The 20,626-nt window shown below is 46.0% G+C and overlaps 1 protein-coding gene and 1 non-coding gene across 7 annotated transcripts in view; one reads left to right on the forward strand and one right to left on the reverse strand.

Moving 5' to 3' along the window:
* Positions 1-6,261: 6,261 nt before the first annotated feature.
* LOC128113108 (small nucleolar RNA SNORA13) lies at positions 6,262-6,394 on the forward strand. Its single transcript, XR_008219335.1, has one exon. It is a non-coding gene; the product is annotated as a small nucleolar RNA SNORA13 (small nucleolar RNA).
* Positions 6,395-7,430: 1,036 nt separating this feature from the next.
* Positions 7,431-20,626, reverse strand: part of Epb41l4a (erythrocyte membrane protein band 4.1 like 4A) — a 209,781-nt gene continuing 196,585 nt past the window's right edge. For all 6 annotated transcript variants that reach the window (XM_052741818.1, XM_052741815.1, XM_052741816.1 and 3 more), the window contains 5 exons: positions 13,589-13,636; positions 12,595-12,663; positions 10,188-10,298; positions 9,974-10,055; positions 7,431-8,604 (listed from right to left, as the gene is read on the reverse strand). In XM_052741818.1, the coding sequence (XP_052597778.1) occupies positions 8,476-8,604; positions 9,974-10,055; positions 10,188-10,298; positions 12,595-12,663; positions 13,589-13,636 (439 nt within the window). In that variant the 3' untranslated portion in view covers positions 7,431-8,475. The remainder of the gene's footprint in view (positions 8,605-9,973; positions 10,056-10,187; positions 10,299-12,594; positions 12,664-13,588; positions 13,637-20,626) is intronic.

The raw sequence follows: 20,626 nt of genomic DNA on the forward strand, positions 1-20,626 counted from the left end.
GAAGTGTTATTGTGAGAAGAGGGCTCTAGCACTCAATATGGGTTTGTGATTGTCTTGTACTGCTACCTGGTGGCCATTTATGTACTTACAGCAGGCCTGATGAAATTTCCTGAATTAACATTCATTCCGCAGTCTCCCCTGAAAGACCTCTAAAATGGTGCGGAAAGAATTTTCACATCGTCTTTCTTACTCAAATTAAGATCGGCATATCTTACTGAACCATATCACTTATCTTTTATTTAACATAATACATAACCAATAATTCATAATGAAAAAAATTGTAAGAAAAAAATTTAAGGTCACCTATACCCCAGACTTAAACAAAGAAAAGAAAAGAATAAGGCTTCTCCAAGCATAGACTTACCTGGATATTAATGACAATCAACACATAAACATCAGAAGGACAGAATTAGGAGTTACGGGGCTATGGGCCCAGCTGAGTTGGCAAACAACGCTGGCCTAAAATAGTGAAGTCTTGGGTTTCATCCCGGCACAGCACAGACAAGGAGTTGAAGTGGGCTCTAATCTCAGCACTTGGAAGGTAGAGGCAGGAGGATCTGTAGTTTGAGATCAATCATCCTCGACTACATGGTAAGTTGGAGGTCCTGTCAAAAAAAAAAAAAATTAAGAGTTAGTATTGCTATAAAGGAGTAAGGCTATAATCATTTTCACAGGGCTCCTTGCTACATTTTAGAACTCACATTTCTCATTTGTAAAATGTCTCTTTTTATCTTGGGCTTCCCTGATTTCTGATGTGAATAAACATGAATATTTTATTAAGGATAATTACTTATAATTACATTTACTACAAGTATTTGGCCAATTAATACATAGAATTTATTAATCTGACTTAATAGAGAAATCTTACATTACTGCCAAATCAAAACCACTAATTATTTTCTTTGTTCTTTCAGTCCTTTATTTACTACGTTACCTACCGTTTTACGTGGTAACATTTTCTCGGCACTCATGTTATCAGCTTCTTGCCACTTTCCAAAAGAAAATCAGGCCTTGTTGCATTTTGTATATGAAACGCGCCCACAGACTCATGAGCTTACTGCTCAGTGTCTCCTGCCCCTATGTCTTGGATGTCCCCTGTCTGTCCTGTCCCCACCCCCAACTCCTACCCCCACCCTCACTCCCACCTCACCCCACCCCCCGTGGTGCTTTATGGAGAGGTGGTGGGAACCAAAAGAGAGGGCTTAGCAGGAGGAAGTAGACAGCCGAAGACAAGGATTTGAAGGGCAGATCTGATCCCCAACCCACTTCCTCTCTCCCTCTTCCTCCTCCAGCCTCACTTCCGTCCCTTGGACTCTCCGCCCAAACAAGTCCAGCCAAGCCCAGGCAGACAGAACCCTCTGAAATAGTGAGCCAAATAAATGGTTCCACCTTCTGGCTGTTTTTCTGGTGAACATTCTGTCACCGAAACAGGAAAATAACACAACTGCTGGGTTTTAAATTTACCATAATCTCTCTGCCATCTGACAAATGTTTGACTTGGCCTTTTTATCATATCATATTTTCTCCAATTTTTGTTAACCAAGTTAATTGGTTAACCAAATAACCAAATCAATACAATTAATTTGCTTTCTTTTTTTCCTAAATAACCAATAACTCATATGATGGCAAAATATTGAAGATAGACACCCCACACACATAATGTAACAGGACCCCAGATCTTAGCAGGCTCCCAAACCAACTGACTCCACGATGGAAGTACCATTCAGGCCATAAAACTCAGAACATAAACAGCACCACCTGCCAAAATAAAAACTAAGACCTAATCCATCCAAGTCCGTAGTTTTGGGAAAGTCTCTAAATGTTCTAATCTTGCTTTTAGGCATCTGTAGTTCTGCTTCTGGCTAACTGGTTAACAGTTCCTGTTAACTGAAGGATGTCAACCCAGGACATGTTTTTTTTGTGTGTGCTTAAAAGTCACCCTGAGAAAGGCTCGGGGTTACACTGGAATTCCGAACACACAGTGTAGTCTCTAGTAAAGACTTTCTATTGACTTAAACCCATGTCCGAGCAGTCTTCCCTGGTGAATACCCCACAACACTACCCCCGCTGACCTGAAACATTTGCATTAAGACATACTAAGATCCCAAATAGTAGGAGGTATGGGAAAGTGGGAAGCCTTAACTGAGGAGCCAGGGGGAAGAGTAATACTGTGGAAGGGGTTGGGGGGTGGGGATAGCGTTGAGGGTGTTTGAAACAAAACATTAGGATACATTAAGCTTACTTTCAAATACATATACATGTGTGTGCACATACATATTGGGATATATATGCTACACCACATGGAGTGATGGTACTCACCCCAAGGTCACGCACATCTAACACATATCCCAGTGGTACCTAGCAGGTGAAACCTCCCCTCTGTTGGCCAGAGGGACAGGTGAGACTCCCAGGCCATTGCCATTGCCCTTGGCTGCCTCTTGGCCATCTCCTATGTCTTCAGCAATAGGTTGAGGGTAAGTCCCTATTGCTGAAGACATCACACGCTTTGGACAAGGGTCTCAGAGGTGAGATGGGACTGACCTGAAAGTCTCCTCCCTGAGGACCGGCTCTCACAGCACCAGAAGGTGCTATGCAAGCTCCCAAGGGAGAACAGTTGGTAGCCCCCTCCCCCGCAGCTGTAAAGCCTACAAACCACAATGGTGCAGACATCTTGGAGGACCATCCTGCCGACCACACGGGGAAACTGGAGATGTTCATCTTTCCTCACTGGGGCACATGTCTGTGACCTTACACGGTGCCCCAGCTCTAGAGGTAGAGGGGAAGGGAGGAGCACGCTGCATATGCCCCTCCCTGCCTTCTTGCAATGTCCTTTCTCCTGGCCTGGACTTCATCACCAGGCTTTCCCTACAAGGATGTGTGCAGCTGAAGTCGTCAGGAAGATGAAGAATTTGGAAATGGCTCCTGGACACTGATAATCTAATGTGGATGCGCATGCTTTTCCTCCACCTATCCTTGTACTCTCCAATGTTTAGGGGGAAGAAGCAGGAGAAAGAGGAGGAGCACAAGGTGGGAACAAAGTGTGAAGCCCTAGAAAGAACACCGGCAGCACCTCCCCTTCCTAAGATCTTAATCCAGGAAGCTCTAATACTCGCTGGGGGTAAAGAGGAAGAGCTCAGTTTATGTGAGTCCTCTATTAGATGTCACGATGCACCGTGTACAGCATAAGAACTCCACAGCCCCCCTTAACTTTTTAGGCTCCTATGGGTACATATATGGGTGGAATGTGTACTATATATACATATATAGTATACATGTATTGATGGCTGTTACCTGTAAACGAGGAAATTCAAGCGCTGAACGGTGGTCAATAACCTAAGGGAAAAAGTGTCTGAGCTAGATGGAAACCTCTGAGCTAAATGTCCTCACTCTGATTCTGTCTGGCAAGAAGACAAGACTGAAATCCATCACAGTCTCCATATTGTACCCTTCAGTGTCTAAATGGCAATCCTGATAGTACTGGTCTCCTTGATCCAACCTTTCTGTCACCCAAGATGTTACAGTGGCTTCTCAAGGCAGGTCAAGAGTTACTACTTTCTTTTGGTCACAACACATTTCCCCTCTGTGTGGTTATTTCCCCAGATGTATCACCTTCCTTATTCAGCGTAGTTCTACTGTGAAGATAACCCATCCGGGGGCTTGTATTTCCTTCCTTTCTTCTCTTTTCTTTTTTTTTTTTTTTTTGTGTTTTTTGTTTTTTGTTTTTCAAGACAGGGTTTCTCCATATAGTTTTTGTTGCCTGTCCTGGATCTCGCTCTGTAGCCCAGGCTGGCTTTGAACTCACAGAGATCCGTCTGGCTCTGCCTCCCGAGTGCTGGGATTAAAGACATGCGCCACCACTGCCCAGAGTATTTCCTTATCTTCCTTTTCAAACTACTTTGAAAAAGTAGTTATGATGCTCCAAGTCTTTAATGTATACATTAAATGAATTCACATTCATTCATTTTAAAAGCCAGGCATGGTGGTGAATGCTGTACTCTGGGAAGCTGAGGAGCTGAAGCAGGGGTATCACTGTGAGTTCAAAGCTAGCCTGGGCTACATAACAAGAACCAGTTTCAAGGTGTGGAGAAGAAAGGAAAGAAGAAAAAGTGAAGGAAGAAGGGGGTGGGGGGACAGGAGACACAGAACTTACTCAGAAGAGAATCCTCATTGGGCCACACAGTCATCCCAACGCCTCCCCTCTCTCTGTAAGCAGTGATGATTTGGGTGCGAGGTGGCCAGTTCAGAACCTCTGCTTCACTTCTGAGGTAAAAATGTACTCTAAAATTTCATGGTGAAATCCAGTTCCTTACCTCAGGAACCAGCCCTACAAGTCTTGTTTCTGCCTGCATCTCCCCAATGCACCCCTCCATCCACTCCAGTCACACTGACCACAGCCTGGTGCCCCCAGATCCTACAAAGTTTACCGGCAACCTCCCTGTAATTAGAGCCATCGGTTGGGGGCGGCGGGGGTCACATAAAATGTCCCTTTTCTGAACGGAAATGTGCTGATTTTCTGGCATTTAATATGATTTTTAAGATTTTAAAGGAATTAAGCCGGGCATGGTGGTGCATGCCTTTAATCCCAGCACGCTGGAGGCAGAGGCAGGCGGATCTCTGTGAGTTCAAGGCCAGCCTGGTCTACAAAAGGAGTTCTGGGACAGCCAGGGCTGTTACACAGAGAAAATCCTGTCTCGAAGGAGGACTTTTAAAAGATCAAAGCAGCCCGGCAGTGGTGGCCCACGCCTTTAATCCCAGCACTCGGGAGGCAGAGCCGGGTGGATCTCTGTGAGTTCGAGGACAGCCTGGGCTACAGAGTGAGTTCCAGGAAAGGTGCAAAGCTACACAGAGAAACCCTGTCTCGAAGAAAAAACAACAACAACAACAACAAAAAGAATCAAAGCATCTTATTAAAAATTTCCTATGAATGTTGGGTTATTATTTAAGTTAAAATTTCACGTCTTGTAATTTGGTAATTCAAGACTCTAAAATTAGTACTGTAATCCTTATTGTGTTGCTACTGGACAATGCTGTTCTTTTTGGGGTTTTTTTGTTTTTTGTCTTTTCCCAGACAAGGACTCACTTATAAAGCCATGGCTGGCCTGGAACTCACTGAGTATAAACCAGGCTGACCTAGAACTCACAGAGATCTTCCTGCTTCTGCCTGCACAGGCTGAGATTAAAGGCATCCATTACCATGACCCTGCTTTTCTGGCTTGAGTGGTGTGGATTGTTGTTTTGTTTTGAGACTGGGCTTAGGTAGCCCAGGCTTGCCTAGATATCACTAAGTAGCTCAGGATGACCCTGAACTCCCGATCCTCCTCCCTCAACAGACGCACAGCATCACACCCCACTCTCCCTGGCTCTCAACGCTGTTTGTTTATCGATCGTCCAACACCAGCCTGCAAGACAGAGCACTCACATCCCGAAAATTCCCAGGCATTTCAGCCAGAACCTGGAGCACGTACGGACTCTGGACTGGTTTTGGTTTAGCTTTTTTTTTTTCATTTTCGACCTTGCTGTTCGTTATCCGGAGGAGGAAGCCACGTCCCGCCTCCCCCAGCTCTGGGTCTGGGTCCCTCCAGCTCTACGCCCGCTGCTCATCACTGACCCAACGCTCTGGGAGGAAGGGGAGCTGGATACACACTTGACAAAACCTCCTTATCATCCTATTTGCGGGGTGGGTGCGGGGCAGGACGGGTCCCACAACAGCAAAGGAACCGGCTGAGCGCCGGGCTGCCGCGCCCTCTTTCGAGGAAACCCGCGCCGCAGCCTCCCGCGGTGCACTTCTCCCTCCGGCCACACGGCGGCAGGAGAGCGCGCGGCGGCCGTGGTACAGTCCGCCGTCCCCCCCCTCTCTTCCGCGGACGGTGGGCTCTCCCAGGTGTAGAAAAGCATTGTGGGAGCGGCGGGCTTCCTCTCTGCGCTCTCACGTGGCGCGCAGCATGGCGGGCCTGCACGCTGGGGCTCGGTGGCTGGTGATGGCGCGGGAATGTGAAGTGACCGCGGCGGCCTCGGGCCTCCCATCCCTTCCCGGGCAAAGGGGAGACGGCGCGGACTCGGCGGCCGCGTGAGGAGCCCGGCCCGCCGGACCCCGCGGGACATGGGTCGGTGGGAAAGCCAAGCGCCGCCCGTGGTGGAGATCGTCACCGTGTCTGCCCAGGTGCACACTGGGCGAGGACGGAGTGGCCATCGGGGTCAGAAGGTGGGGTTGGTTTCCCCTTTCCAGGCTTTGAGGAGCGGGGAGAGCCGGCCTGTGCATGGAGCCTTTGTGTTGCCCGTTCACCTTTGGTCACTAGTGAATGTGGTGTCAAAAAAGGCATAAAGTAACGCTTTGCAGCCTTTCCTTACCCTGGAGTTCGGTATCTTGGGTGTGGAGGCTGCGTAAGTAACAAAGTCCACCGGAACTTGGGTGTGCGGGTGGACGTGCTGCCCAAGGTCGTCGGGAGGGCGGTTTCCTTTAACTGGTTCGTCCTCGTTTGGCAGGTGGGTGTCTGGAAGCCGAGCGGCACTTCCAGGACGGCACGCGGGAGCGCAAAGGAGCCTTAAGGTTAGGACGACTGCAAAGTTTGATGGGGATTTCCTTCCAAGTCCGAGTGCCACCCGAATCACCAGTGTTAACTGGTTCGTTTGCGTTGTCACTGCTTACCCGAAGTTAGCCCGGAAGGTAACTAACAAAGGACGTAACCTCTGCCCCTTGGCTTACTTTTAGGGGACGTTAGGCTGTTTTTTTCTGAGTACGTAGTATTGAACAGAAATCTTGAATGTACAGTATGGTGGTCTGCGTACTAGCTAGGAAAAAACCTGCCACATCTGTAAGTTCAATGGCTGTGGTTGGGATTTATGTTACAAAATACTTGAGGCAGATGAGTAAAGTTTATCTTTTTTTTTTCTTTTAGGGTGTCCTTGATGATTTGGAAATTTGATCTTCAGAAACATGGATGACTTAAATTTTCTAAGAGGTGTGTCAAGACACTGCATAGATGAATGCATTTTGTAACAAGGCTATGAATAAATATTTAATATGCTGCTTTGAGTCTTGTGTGCTCAATGACATGCTGCCAGAGTGCCTTACTGTGGTTTCCTATGTAACAGCTAAACTGATAACCCTTTGCTTAACAGGAAAGGATAGAAAATACATTGGGGATTCATTAGTTGTAAATTTTATTTAAAACACTTTCCTTGCTGGAGTGGAATATCCTAGATGGAAAGTTTCCTTTGTAAGAGGAATCCAATCAGGAGATCTGACCAAGTCAGGGAGACCTGAGGAAGCATTTGGTGGGGGGTGGGTGCCATTGCAAAGCAAAGTTGGAAAGACAGCATATGCACGCGCCTTGAAGTGTGACGTCAGTGAATCTATTCCCTCTGTTCTGGTGTCAGAGCTCGGAGTGTCAGCAAGAAAGGCTGAATAAGCAGTAAAGAGACCGGACCGCTAAGGCTTGGGTTTTATTAAAGCAAGATCAGGAATAACGGGAGAGGATGGTTCCAGGGGGGTGGGCCAATGAGGTCACAGTGAGGTGAGCTGCAAAGGATGTCCTGTAGAAGCAGACTAGAATTACAGCAGAGAAGGACGAGACAACAAGACTTCAGACACTGGATGGAGGGAACCCTTGGATTTGGCTTGCTTCTGTGTCGGGGAGTAAATAAAGGCCACAGTTGAGTTTAGAAAACACTATCACTGAGCTATCTACCCCAGTTGAGAGGGGTTTTAATGAACACGAGGATGCTGAAGATGTCCTCAGGAACAGCTGGAGGCATTTATGGGGCAAAGTTGAATTACTGGGCTGTAATAAAACTGAATGGCTAGAGGGGACAAGTCAACAAGCTCTTCAGCTGGGCAGAGGGTGAGACTGTCTTAAAATGTGAAGAGGCTTAAACAGTAAGGAGGGAGCAGAATTTCATGGAGGCTGGAGATGGCCTGCCACAGGAAAAGATGGGTGACAGCTGACGGTGGCCATACAGAAGGTTCTTAGTATTGTCCCTATCTGAAGTCACCTTGCACAGGGAAAAGGTCCAGAACTTGGGTACATGGGGGAGGGGTGACAGTCCAAACAGGTTTTCTTTTTCTCTCTCAGAAAACACAAGACAAGAACACTTAAATTCAAATCAACACTTAACAGCTTTACAATATTTGTAAATAACAATTGGGACTTAATGCCACAAAGTACAATATTACAAACAGCTTTATGGGGATAAAAGTCAGGCCAGTCTGCAGGCCAGGAGTCCAGGGAATTCATCGGAGCCATCTGGTCCTGGCTGTGCTGGAGATGAGATGCACAGAGTTGGAGGGGTTTCGGGAAAGACTGACATCCAGTGAGTTCATAAGGTCCTTCCAGTCAAAAGCCCCACAGCACAAGAATGCTGTACATAAACCTTAAATGCTTATTTTCTTGTGCTAAAGACATGTCCAAGATATGTGGGTAGTATCTAATTCACAGTTTCGGAAGTAGCAGGGGCACACAGCATTTCCACTCGGGGTCAAGTCTCTGTCTTGAGGCGGGCAGCCTGGATAGTTTTTATAGTTTTTACTGTGTGTTTGCCAGCCAGATTGATTGTAGATAACTGAGGTTTTTCTTCAATCAAGCTGTCTTTAGACCCATTTCTTCTCTAGAAAGAGATTTGATACCAGAAGAAAACAATCAGCTTGAGTACTTTTAGAAATACACCAGAAGCTGGGCATAGAGGGGCACACTTGTATGATCCCAGGAAGAGTAATCCAGTAGCAACATAGTGTGGTCACCTAAAATTCATTGATAACATTGCAAGTTGTAATAATGCAAAGAAAGTTCCCTCTAGTTAACTGCAAAAGCAAATGTGTTTAATCCTGGTCTGACAATTGGGTACACAGCAGTTTTATTCATTACTTAAAAGACTTCCTTAACTAGGCTTTCTTTTATGAGCAAGGCCAGAGGAGCCCAAAAGCCTATGAGACAGTTACTGTACAGTGTGGTGGCTTAGAGTTAGTTCCCTATCATCGGGAACTGAGTGTCACTGTCTAGGCTGAGGAGCCTTGGAGGTTTGCATTATCAAGAGAGCTTAATTGACCTACCTGAGCATGGACACCATACCCAGGACGTCTGGAGTCGGAACTTGTACACAACCCGTAATGTCAGATGAAAACCCAAGGATGCCACCAACAATGCCTCACAACCGCTCTCTGCCCGTGCCCTCCAGGGATGCCTGAGTTTGTTAGGACTTCCCTTCCAACCACATGTATAAACGTTTCCAGGATGGCCTGCCCTTCGCTGTGGAGGACAGCTACAACAGGACCTAAGTACTTGTGTCTGCCATTCCTTTAACAGAACAGCTGTGCCCGCCATTTCTCCAGCTTGGAAAAAAACAATACCTTAAAGCACTCTTTGAAGTCAGTGAAGCAATTATTTTTATGGTAGCTCCACGTGATCTTAGTCTTACCCTTAGCACCTCCCCGCAACCTCTAATCTTGGGATCTTGCACTGCTTCTTTTAATTCCTAGCAGCTCTTTTGGAGTCTGTGCCCCTGGTTTTTGATCACTTCCTTCTGCTCGCAGATTTTGTATGTGGTTTTTTGATAAAAAGAATGTAAGAATGGAGTTAAAGGCTCATTGCTCAGTGTATCCAAAGGAATTCCTGGAAGCACAGGATGTTTCTCAGATTTCTCACAGTTGCTCGCCCCTGGGCACACCTCTGACCCTGGCACTTGGGAGGCAAAGGCAGGCAGATTCTGTGAGTTCGAGGACGGAGAGGGATACAAAGTGAGACCCTGCCTCACAAAGAAAATGAAGTTAAACGATGTTATCTGTTGGGCTGGCAGGATGGCTCAGTGGGTAAAAGCCATTGCAGTTCAGTCGTCAATACCTGAGTTCAAACCCCAGGACCCATGTGAAACAGTCCACAAAGCAGCTCCCTGACCACACAGACATGCCCATACACATCACGCACAATAAATACATTTTTTTTTAACAGTCATCAGTGGGATACCTTAAAATCTTACTAACCTGATGAACTGTGGAGCCACCAGACCCCTGAGCGTCTGAGGAACGGGTCACTGGAAGTGGTGGTACAAGATCCGTTTTTGAGCTGCCAAAGAGAAAGTGTCAGAATCTGTGAACTGGACGGACGTCAGATCTTAAGCTCTGCATGCTGTCGTGTGGAGCCGTGAGGCTGATGTGTCCTCAGGCCTGACCACTTCCTTCACTTCCGGCCACTTACTTCACTTCCGAGAGAACAGAGCGCTCTCCGTCCGAACACTGGGATCTGCGGTACTGCCTGTAACTCCTCGGAGAATGCGAGTGCCTGATGCGGACGGGATCGCCCTGAGTCCTGAGAGGACACCAACAAAGCAAGGAAATACTCAGAAGTCAAGGCAGGATGGTGTGCAAATCTTCCTGAATACTAAACTATAAAAATGGAACTTAAAAGCTGCCTCTAATTATTCTCGGTTTTATTTTGTAGGTGGATTTTGTTTGATAGCAGGTCTCACCATGTCCAGGCTGGTGTCAGACTGGAACTGATTATAAAGCTGAAGGTGATTTAGACTCGTGACCCTCCCTGCTCCATACCCCCTGTGCTGGATTATAAGCATGTACCTCCACACCTAGCTCAGACTTTGTTTTGGATTTTTTTTTTTAAGAACTTGACTTTTCTGGGCTGTGAAAGCAACAGTGATTTAAATCTCATAGCATTTTACAAAAGAAAAATGCTCTCCTGCTTACGCTGCAAATGGAGCTGTTGTATGTGTGTGTAAGTGTGCCTGTGTGTGTGTGTGTGTGTGTGTGTGTGTGTGTGTGTGTGTGTATTTAACCACAATTTTTGTTGCTGGTGTTTGGAGGCAGGGTCCTGGCCTGGACCGTGTAGACAGAAGCCTAGAATGTGGGTGCCCCTCCTGCCTCTGCTTCAGACTCTGATATTACAAGTATGCTCTGCCTAGCCCGGCTTAACCACTAAAATTTAAACACTTCTGAGAATTCCCTTGAATTTTCTCCAGGAATATGAAAGAGAAACTTTACAGTGAGAACAGAAGAGCTTCAACTTCCTGTAAGAAAAGGTTGGTTCTAGCTGATTCAGTCTTCACGGGGGACTTGCTGAGTTCTTAAATGTTCGCAGCACACACACAACAATGAGGTGGTAGACCTAAGCTTTCCTGACATCATGATTTCACAGTGTAAACACATATTAAAATATCACATATGCCATAAATCTCTTAATCTGTGCATTTACTTAAAAAACAAAACAAAAACAAAAATTCAATTTTTGACCTAAAAATCATGGTAAGAGAGCTGGCAAGCTTGGCCTAAGTTTGGGTTCCAGAGACCGGCATGATGGGAGGAGAGAACTGATTCCCACAAGTTGCTGATTTATATATCATGACACACACATCAGTAAATAAGTAGCTGAAAAAATGTAAAAGATCATGAGAAGAGGTTGGACAGTGGGAAGAGGCTGGAGTTTTCCTGGATGGGAGAAAGTGGGTTGTAGAGGGAAATAAAGCAGTGAGTGTGCTCCTTCCATAGTCCTGAAGAGAATCCAAGTGAACTCTCAGAAGTATTTAAACTTTAGTGGTTAAGCCGGGCAGAGCACACCTGTAATCTCAAAGTCTGGGAGGAGGCAGGAGGGTGGGGCACTCCAGTTCTAGACTGCCCTCCCCCCTCTCATCCACACAGTCCAGGACAGTTTTCCTTGACTCATTACAAGGCAGAAAAACAGCCAATATGTGCTCAGCAGCCTGGGCTGGAGCCCGGAGACTCCTACTAAGTGTTCACAAAGGCTGTTCAGGTCAATTCGGTTCTATGATGGGGACTCATCTGGGCTCACAGGACCGGGTTTTGTGGTAAATATAATTCTCCTAATGTTAAAATATTCAATAAAGCTGACTTGTTATCAATGAATATCTCAGCAAAAAAATTCTTTAGAATGGACATCATCATTCATCATTTTAACTTCTCACTCACAAACAAGCAGGAGAGTCATGGAGTACAGAACAAGAGCGGGTTTATGGGTGTCATTTGTTTGAGACAGGGTCTCTCACTCTAGCCCAGATCGGCCTGAACTCACTAGAGACCAAGCTGGCATTGAACTTGAGTCAATCCTCCTGCCTCTACCTCTCAAGTTCAAAGATCAGAAACCTGAGCCACCACACAGAGAGGATAGTTACAGCTACCTTTTCTACCTCTTCCCTTAATCTTTAACTAAGGTACAGACTGAAACACTGCATGGAACACAGAGTAAGAACGCACTGTTCGCTTCTGTGGTAGGTTGAATGGGAACGGCCGCCACGGGCTCAGGTTTGAGTGCTTAGTGCCCAGCTGGAACTGCTGGGGAGGACGAGGAGGTGTGGCCTTACTGGAGCGGGGTCTCCAGGGTGGGCTTGGGGTTTCAGTGACTGGAGTCATCCCCACTGTGCTCTCTCTGCTTCCTATTGAGAGTCAGGACGAGCTGTCGGCTGTTCCTGCCACCTCTGCCCTGCCGTCCCGGACTCTAAGCTGGATCCTAACCCTCTGAACTGTCGGCCAAATTAAGCACTTTCTTATATAACTTTCCTTGGTCGTGGTGTTTTGTCACAGCAAATAAAACCGTCACACTAATAAAACTGCAAAGACTTCCAGAGGGACACACTCACTCTACTTTAGTGTACGGGATCTCTTTCAGCTGCTCTTCTGACAATCCAGATGGGTCCACAAGTTCCTTCCTACGAGAGAGTAAGCAATGAGGTCACAGCGTCACGCCTGCATACATCCTAATACCTCCTCCAATTGACGAGCTTCCCCTTTCTGCCCTAGTCTCAAAACGTGGAGTTAGTGAAAGTAGTACTCATGTATGACGTGCACAAAGCTGAGAAAACTAGAATGCGTTCAAGGAAAAAAGGGAGGACCTCTTTCCCTCCTTTCTAAAATCACACCCCTCAGGGCCCCCATTTCCCCATGGCTACTAAGCTTCTCTCCCTGAGGCAGTGTCCTTTTCTATATGGATTTGCTTCTTTGTACTCCTTGTAAATGACTGGCCTAGCTGAGGTGCATTCACAGGCAAACTAGTGACCCTGGAGAGGAGGAATGGGTGCACCCCGTGGACAGCTGCTGGTGTCTGGCCCCTGACACCACTGTAAGCATCAGACAACACAGAGTCGGGAGCACAGGGACCTGCTGGGGTGTCCAATAGAGGCAGGCTCCTTGGAGTGGCACTGGCTTTTCTTACAACTGATTTAAAGCTGCACATGTCATGCTGGACATATGGCTCAGCAATTAAGAGCACTGGCTGCTCTTGCAGAAGACCCAAGTTCAGCACCCAGCACCCACATGGCACCTCACATCCATAACTCCAGCTCTAGGGAATCCAGGACCACCAGGTACGCACGTGGTGCATATAAATACATGCAAACAAAACACTCGTGTGTGTGTGTGTGTGTGTGTGTGTGTGTGTGTGTGTGTGTGTGTGTGTATGTATGGGGTGTGTGTGTGTATGTATGGGGTGTGTGTGTGTATGTATGGGGTGTGTGTGTGTGTGTGTGTGTGTGTGTGTGTATGTGTGTGTGTGTGTGTGTGTGTGTGTGTGTGTGTGTGTGTAATGCATACACAGATATTCTAACCCTGGACACATGGGGGAGACCCACTACTTACTGGATATGTTTCCACAGCTCCTCTTTCGCTTGGATATCGGGACTTCTTCTGTAAATAAACGAAACAAAATTCACCTCTGCAACATGTGGCCTCCACAAACCCTCAGAGTTGCCTGAATAGTTCTGTGAGGTCTTACTCGCCGTCTGGCTGCTGACAGGACTCATGAGCAGCCAGAGCCATCACAATGACTGGTGAAAAGACGGCGGGTAATTTATTGGCCAGCGTCACTGAAAAACTCACATAAATGTACATAAATAAAAGTGAGACATCACCAGAGCTTCGTGTATGAAAGAGCCTAGAAGCCAGGTCTGGTGGCACAGTAACCTCAGTACTTCAGAGGCAGAGGCAGGGGGCTCGCCACAGGTGTGACCACCCAGGGTCACATAGCAAGCTCCTACACATCGCAAGAAAAAAAAAAAAAAAAAGAGGAAGAAAGGACAGAGCTTAGAACTTTGGGGACATGTGTGCAAACCCCAATTGTTGTGACTGAACAATGGACAATGATCCAGGGGCTCTGGTTCCTGACCTTACTGTCTACTTTTTATTACATTTATTTATGTGTGCACATGTGTGCGCCACGGTGCACTCAGGGCAGTGGGCAGGAGTTGGCTCTCTCTGCTCTCACCATACTGGTCCCAAGGTTAGGTCCTCAGGCTAGGCAGCAGGCAGCCCTAACCTGAGAGTCTTTTCTCCAGCCACCCACTGGCTATTTTCGAGCATAAAAGAACTCATTTCTATCAGCCATTGTGAAGGCTCTCAACATGACCTCTGATGACCTAGTACAAGCAACAGCCATGAGGAAAAGGCAAGAGGTCATGTGACATCTCAAGCAGCAGTTCTGCACCAAACTTAGGCCACATGGGACAAAACCTCTCTGTGGCCTCCGTTCCAAGACCTCCCGGGATAGAAATTAGATCATTATGTTTAAAGTCCTAAAAAAAGAAAGCTGAAGTTACTATTTGTGCTCATCCTCTCCATCGGGTTAACTGTTAACCCCCATTATAGCAAGGAATAGTAAAATTATTTCAGTTGTTGCACAGAATGGGACTCTCTTCAGTCCCCTCTGGAGGAAAGAGATCTATTAAGAGGCCCAAAGGAAAGTCCTAAACCCTAACAACGAACAAGGCCAAGAGTGGAGCCACTGACAAAGCCCACCCTGTGGCGTTTTACCCCGAGGCTCAGTATCGCTTCCAGCACACAATCTCACCAAGGCTTTCATTTTTCTCTCATGCGTTCTGGCAGGGCCTGCCGAATCCACAGAATACAATAAGCTACTGACTTAGCTACAGAATTTACTACGGTTTCTCCTTTGCATGTGTGGATTGGGTGGGGAAACAAAAATCTGCTCTTTCAGTCCAATCCAAAGGAGTGAAACGTGGTAAGGGGCAGGGGACAAAGTCTTGGTGTCTGACCAAGAAGGATGTTGGCCACAGATTTTGTTATATAAAACCGTATGCTTAAAAAAAAATCATACAAATGGTTCTGAAAGGTCTCTTGAACAAACCTGCCTCTCCTACACTTGGCCCATCTGATCCCCTGGGGTCGTCTGTTAAATGATACCAAGAAGGTGCAAATATTTCAGAGTCCTAAGCTCTTCTTCCACCCCAGCATGCTGGGTCAGCATGCGGATCTCACTGGAGGCCACTCAACAGTCTACCATACGATGTGTAGGCCAAGGTGCTCTTCTGCTGATAAGCTGTTCTTTCAGGGAAGTGCAGGAAGGACTAGTTAGCTGTCTTCATGGTACAGGGAGGTTTCGAAACCTCAGCACTGCTAATATTTGAGCAGTATCTGCTGCGGGATGGTCTTTCTGAATGCTGTGAATATGTGTTGCTACCACTGGTTAATAAAGAAGCTGCTCTGGCTGGGCAGTGATGGTGCACACCTTTAATCCCAGCACTCAGGAGGCAGAGCCAGGCAGATCTCTGTGAGTTCGAGGCTAGCCTGGTTTACAGAGCGAGTTCCAGGACAAGCACCAAAACTACATAGAGAAACCCTGTCTCAAATAAAATAAAATAAAATAAAAACAGGGAGGAGGAGGAAGAGGAAGAGGAGGAAGAGGAAGAGGAAGAGGAAGAGGAAGAGGAAGAAGAAGAAGAAGAAGAAGAAGAAGAAGAAGAAGAAGAAGAAGAAGAAGAAGCAGTAGCAGCAGCTTATAGATGGGCAGGAAGTCCAAGAGAGACACAAGAAAAAGGAAGGTGGAGTCAGGGAGACGCCAGCCTGCTGCCCAAGGAGCAACATGTCAGCAGACTGGTAATGCCACGTGGCAAAACAGATTAATAGAAATGGGTTAATTTAAGACGAAAGAGCTAGGGTAGTAAGAAGCCTGAGCCATAGACCAAACAGTTTGTAATTAATATAAGCCTCTGTGTATTTACTTGAGACCGAACGGCAGCAGGACCAGGCAGGACAGGAAAAATTCCAGCTACAAATAACTTTGGGAGCTTCCCCGTGCTTTGTAAGATCAGGTCAGTGACACCCACAACATCTACCCACTAGAAGCCAGTAGCCTCCCTAGTGTTAACAACAGAAATGACTCTGGGGAGCCCAGGAGAAGGCTCAGAAGGGTAAAGAGCTTGCCACCAAGCCTGATGACCTGAGTTTGAGCCCTGGGACTTACATGGTGGAAACTCCCAAAAGGCTGTTCTCCGGCCTCCACGCACATGATCTGGCACATAATTCCCACCCCGCCCCCTAACACACACAAATAAATAAATGTAATTAAAACTGTTAAATGACTATAGACATTGCCGAGTGTCCCGGGAAGAAGCAAAGAACAGACTGAGAACAAGTCTGAAAGTAGCTAAAGTTGAGTGGCAGAAGTGATTGGATACATTATTGTAAAGATCCAGTGTGGGGCTATAGAAACAACGCTGACAGCAGGCAGAGGTTAGATATTAAAAACAAGGTGGGTGGGACCTGTGTCACAGTTGATGACGGTGACCAGAGAGTAAAGAGTGGTGTGATCTGAAAGCATGAGGTTCCAAGCTTAATGCTTTTACAAAAGATGAGGAGAAAGAAAAACCATGTGCAAGGAACATACAGTCCATGACCACCCTGCCAAACAGGAACCATTATTTGAAAAGGTGTATGTGCGCATGCGTGCGTGCGTGCGTGCGCATGCAATGACTCAGCAGGTAAAAGCACCTGCTGGGGTCCCATGTTCCATCCCCAGGACCCAAGATAGAAGGGACAAACCAACTCTTATAGGTTGACCCCTGACTCCTACACGATCACCATGGCATGCACGTTCCAATACATGTAAATATACGCACATGCACTCAAAAGAAATGCAACGTAATTTAAACGCACACATCCACACAGCTAACAACCTGGTAAAAGGGTAAGCATATTGCCCCATGATAAAGCAATAGCCAAACACATGCACCTCCTGCATCAGACCTCCATCCAGTGCTGCATGCCCAGACACACCAAGAAAGAACAAAGGCCCGACCAACCACAGCGGGTATTCTCCTGATTGCTGGAGCTTCGGGTAATGTTAGCTTCTTATTTCTGCCTTTGTGTCTGTACTTTTTAACCAGAAGACTTCTTTAGCGTATGACGGGGGAGGGGGAGTGAAAGGGGAGTGGGGGGAGGCATTTAAGAACTTTTTCATGTGTAAATAAGTCTTGTGATTCCTATTCAAGATGCCAATCATTCTGTCTCCAAAAACTAGGCAGGAAAGCTGCCTCGGCCTGGACGGGCAGTCCCTCTACGCCACAAATTCTGGACCTAAGAGGTTCTGGCATTTAGTCTGTGCCTTTATGTCCTATGGCCCTAAAAGGGCAGTATTCTGAGGAAACTGGGTTCTAAAATGTCCACTATCTTTAAAGAGCTCAGGACATTGGGGAAATTCTAAAGCTGGGGGGGGAAATGCCAATTTCCTCTGACTGCTAGACCACCTGTGATATACAAATACCAGCCACTGAAATGGTGGGTGTGTGACTTTATGTTGGTATCTGCACATATAATTTTTATATTGTCTACAGTTCAATACAGTTTTGTGGGTTTAGAAAACAGTGAAATTTTAATAGCCGTTTGTCTATAGCTCAATGGGGAGAGCTGCTTATTGTGGGCAATGCCTTGGGCTCAATACCAGCACACGTAAGACAGGCGTGGCAGCACATGCCTGTAAACTGAGCACTCAGCAGATGGCTGAGGAGAGCAAGTCCATCCTCAGCTACATGTTGAGTTCCAGGCCAGCCTGGGCTACATGAGACTTTGTCTTAAAATAAACAAACAAACTTATGCAGACACTCTGTCTAAACTCTTCAAAGAAGTCCCTCAGTTGTCCATAGATACAAAATATGCCAAATATAAACATGCTACCAGTATTTTTCAAAAGCATCTCTGCCTACACGTCTGCAATGATTCAACTTCAAATCAATCAGAGAAGTAAGTCTGTACAGATTAGCTTGTAATCCGAGCACTTGGGCAGCTAGGGGGGAGAATCAAAACCACAAGGCCAGTCTGTGCTACGTAGTCTCAAAATAACTATGTAATAATATATACTATACAATATTTACTTCAAATAACAAACATGGTATATTATTTTGTCATCTTTAAGCTAACTGCATCTCTAAAAGAGAATTTAAAGTTGGAAAATATGTAAATATAAGAATTCTATTTACTTAGAGACTTCAAAGCACCTAACCAATTCTTACTTAGTTCTTCTTCTGATATCCCTTAATGGTCAGAAAAAGTGAAATTAGGGAACACCTTATTTCTCCTTCCTCCCTTCCCGTCCTAATTAGGAACATGAAGTCCAGTAGCCCAGCTGTGGAAGTCTGCACAGGAGCATCCAGGAACTTCACTGAATATTCACCTAAGCTGGATTTTGTCTTTTTATTGAGCCCATCACTTCCTAGGCAGCCTTACATGATCAATAGTCTTCAGTCAGTAAAACTAGTTCCACAAGGGGGCCACCAGGGGGCGGTGGAGCCCACTCACACGCACACAGACTATTGTTTGAGGGCCCAGGGCAGGGCCTCTCCCACACAACCCAAGGAGTCAGGTTTACTCACGTGGAAAGCAGTTTCAAGGAGACGGAAGCCGGCCCTATTTTATGTATATATCACAGCATCAAACACAAAAGCCACAGAAATGGAACTGAAAAATACACTAGGTAATACTGCGCTTCATAACGTTTAATAGATAAGACCCAGTCATTTTCAGTTTAATGCTTGTTTGGGGGATGACGGGGGTGGGGGGGCCTCGGGGGACACACACACACACACACACACACACACTAATAATAATAATTAATAAGTAAAAAATGTAAAAAGGGAAATGGAGTTCATAATACAAAACTTCCCACAAAGAAAATTCTAGGCAGACAGTCTTAAAGCAAGTGAGCATCAGAGATAGTTTAGCTACCCAGGACTCCACTTGGTTTATGCTCTGCATATCTCATAGCTCCTTCTTCTAATAACACCTTTGGCAGCCTGACACCCATAACTACATGTACTACACACACACACACACACACACCTCTCAACAATGCACCCAACAAGCTGTTCGTACCCTGAGACTCCTACCTGCATCAGGCTACATACACACCCAACTCTCAACAATGAAATAACTTTCTCATTCCTTTACCCCTTAAAGCCATTAAACTCAGATTCCGCTCATTCATACTATAGTTACGTCCGAGTGTGTGAGTACATGGCCAATTCAACTTGAACTAGTTTGTGATGCATGCACAACAAGGCACACTTAGTCCTCTCGGTGAACTTGTAGGGAAACCTTCCACTTTCTATCGTGTGCCTATGTGTTACTGGATGTACACATGAGTAAAATCAGATGCATCATGGGAAAGGGCTGTGTGCAAGGAGCAAAGGTCTACTAATCCAAATCTTCCAATCAAAACAGAGAACCTACACAGAACACACCCCTGTAACCAAACTCCTCCTTCCTTTAGACAGCGTGTACAAAGACGCCCCAGACCCTTGAGTACCTTGAACATTCTCACATGTGCGGCCTGCTGTCACTCTAGACTGTATATCTGGCCTGCCCTGTCACTTGGCTCAGAATAAAGTTACCATGCTACTTTGCCAATCTGTGCAGGTCTTTATTGCAAGTCTTTGAATAAGAAAGAGGTCGAGAACATGTAAACATTCAGCCCAGGCCCCAGGAGGGCAACAATTTCAATGAAGTATTATACAAAATATTTAAAGAAGAAATAATGCTGATTTCATATTAACTCCAAAAACAAAGAGGAACATATCCCAAATTATAACCTAACTTTGTTATTCCCAAATTATAATGTAACTTTTTATTTAAAAAAAAAAAAACAGAAAATCAGAGTGCCACATTAAAAAGAGAAGAAAATAAAACTGGACATGATAGTATCTGCCTGTAATCCTTACTTTTGGGAGATATAGAGGCAGAAAGCTCAGAAATTCAAGGCCCTAGGCAGGATGTAAAGGTGTATACCTTTGACCCCAGAACTCAGAAGGTTTCAGAAACAGGTGGATCTCTGTGAATTCCAGGCCAGTCTGGGTTCTAGAGCAAGACCCATGCCAGGTCAGCTAGGGTTACACAGTGAAACCATCTTAAAAGAAAAGAAAAAGAAAGAAAGGAGACAAGAAGGCAGGCAGGAATGAGTGAGTGTAGGGCCAAAGGCCAGCTTGAAGGTCAAAGGGACTACTTGAAATCCTTTCTCAACAACAACCAGAAAGTTCTATACTAGGTATAAGGACACATGCCTTTAATCCCAACCCCTGGGAATCAAAGGCAGGCAGAGCTCTGAGTTGCAAGCCAGCTAAGCCTATATAGCAAGTTCTGGGCCAGTCAGGGCTACACAGTAAGACCCTGTTTTGTATTGCTTTAGATGTATTTACTTTAATGTGTACGTTTTACCCATATAGATGTCTGTGCACCACCTGTATGTCTGATGTCAAAGGGGGTCAGAAGAAGATGTTGGGTCTCTTGAACTGGAGTTACAGATGATTGTGAACTACCATGTGGATGCTGGGAACATAATCTAAGTCTTCTGCAAGAACAATACGTGCTTTTAACCACTAAGCCATCTCTCCA

Source organism: Peromyscus californicus, unplaced genomic scaffold, assembly GCF_007827085.1.
Source record: "Peromyscus californicus insignis strain IS unplaced genomic scaffold, ASM782708v3 Scaffold_17__1_contigs__length_78620276, whole genome shotgun sequence".
NCBI lineage: Eukaryota > Metazoa > Chordata > Mammalia > Rodentia > Cricetidae > Peromyscus > Peromyscus californicus.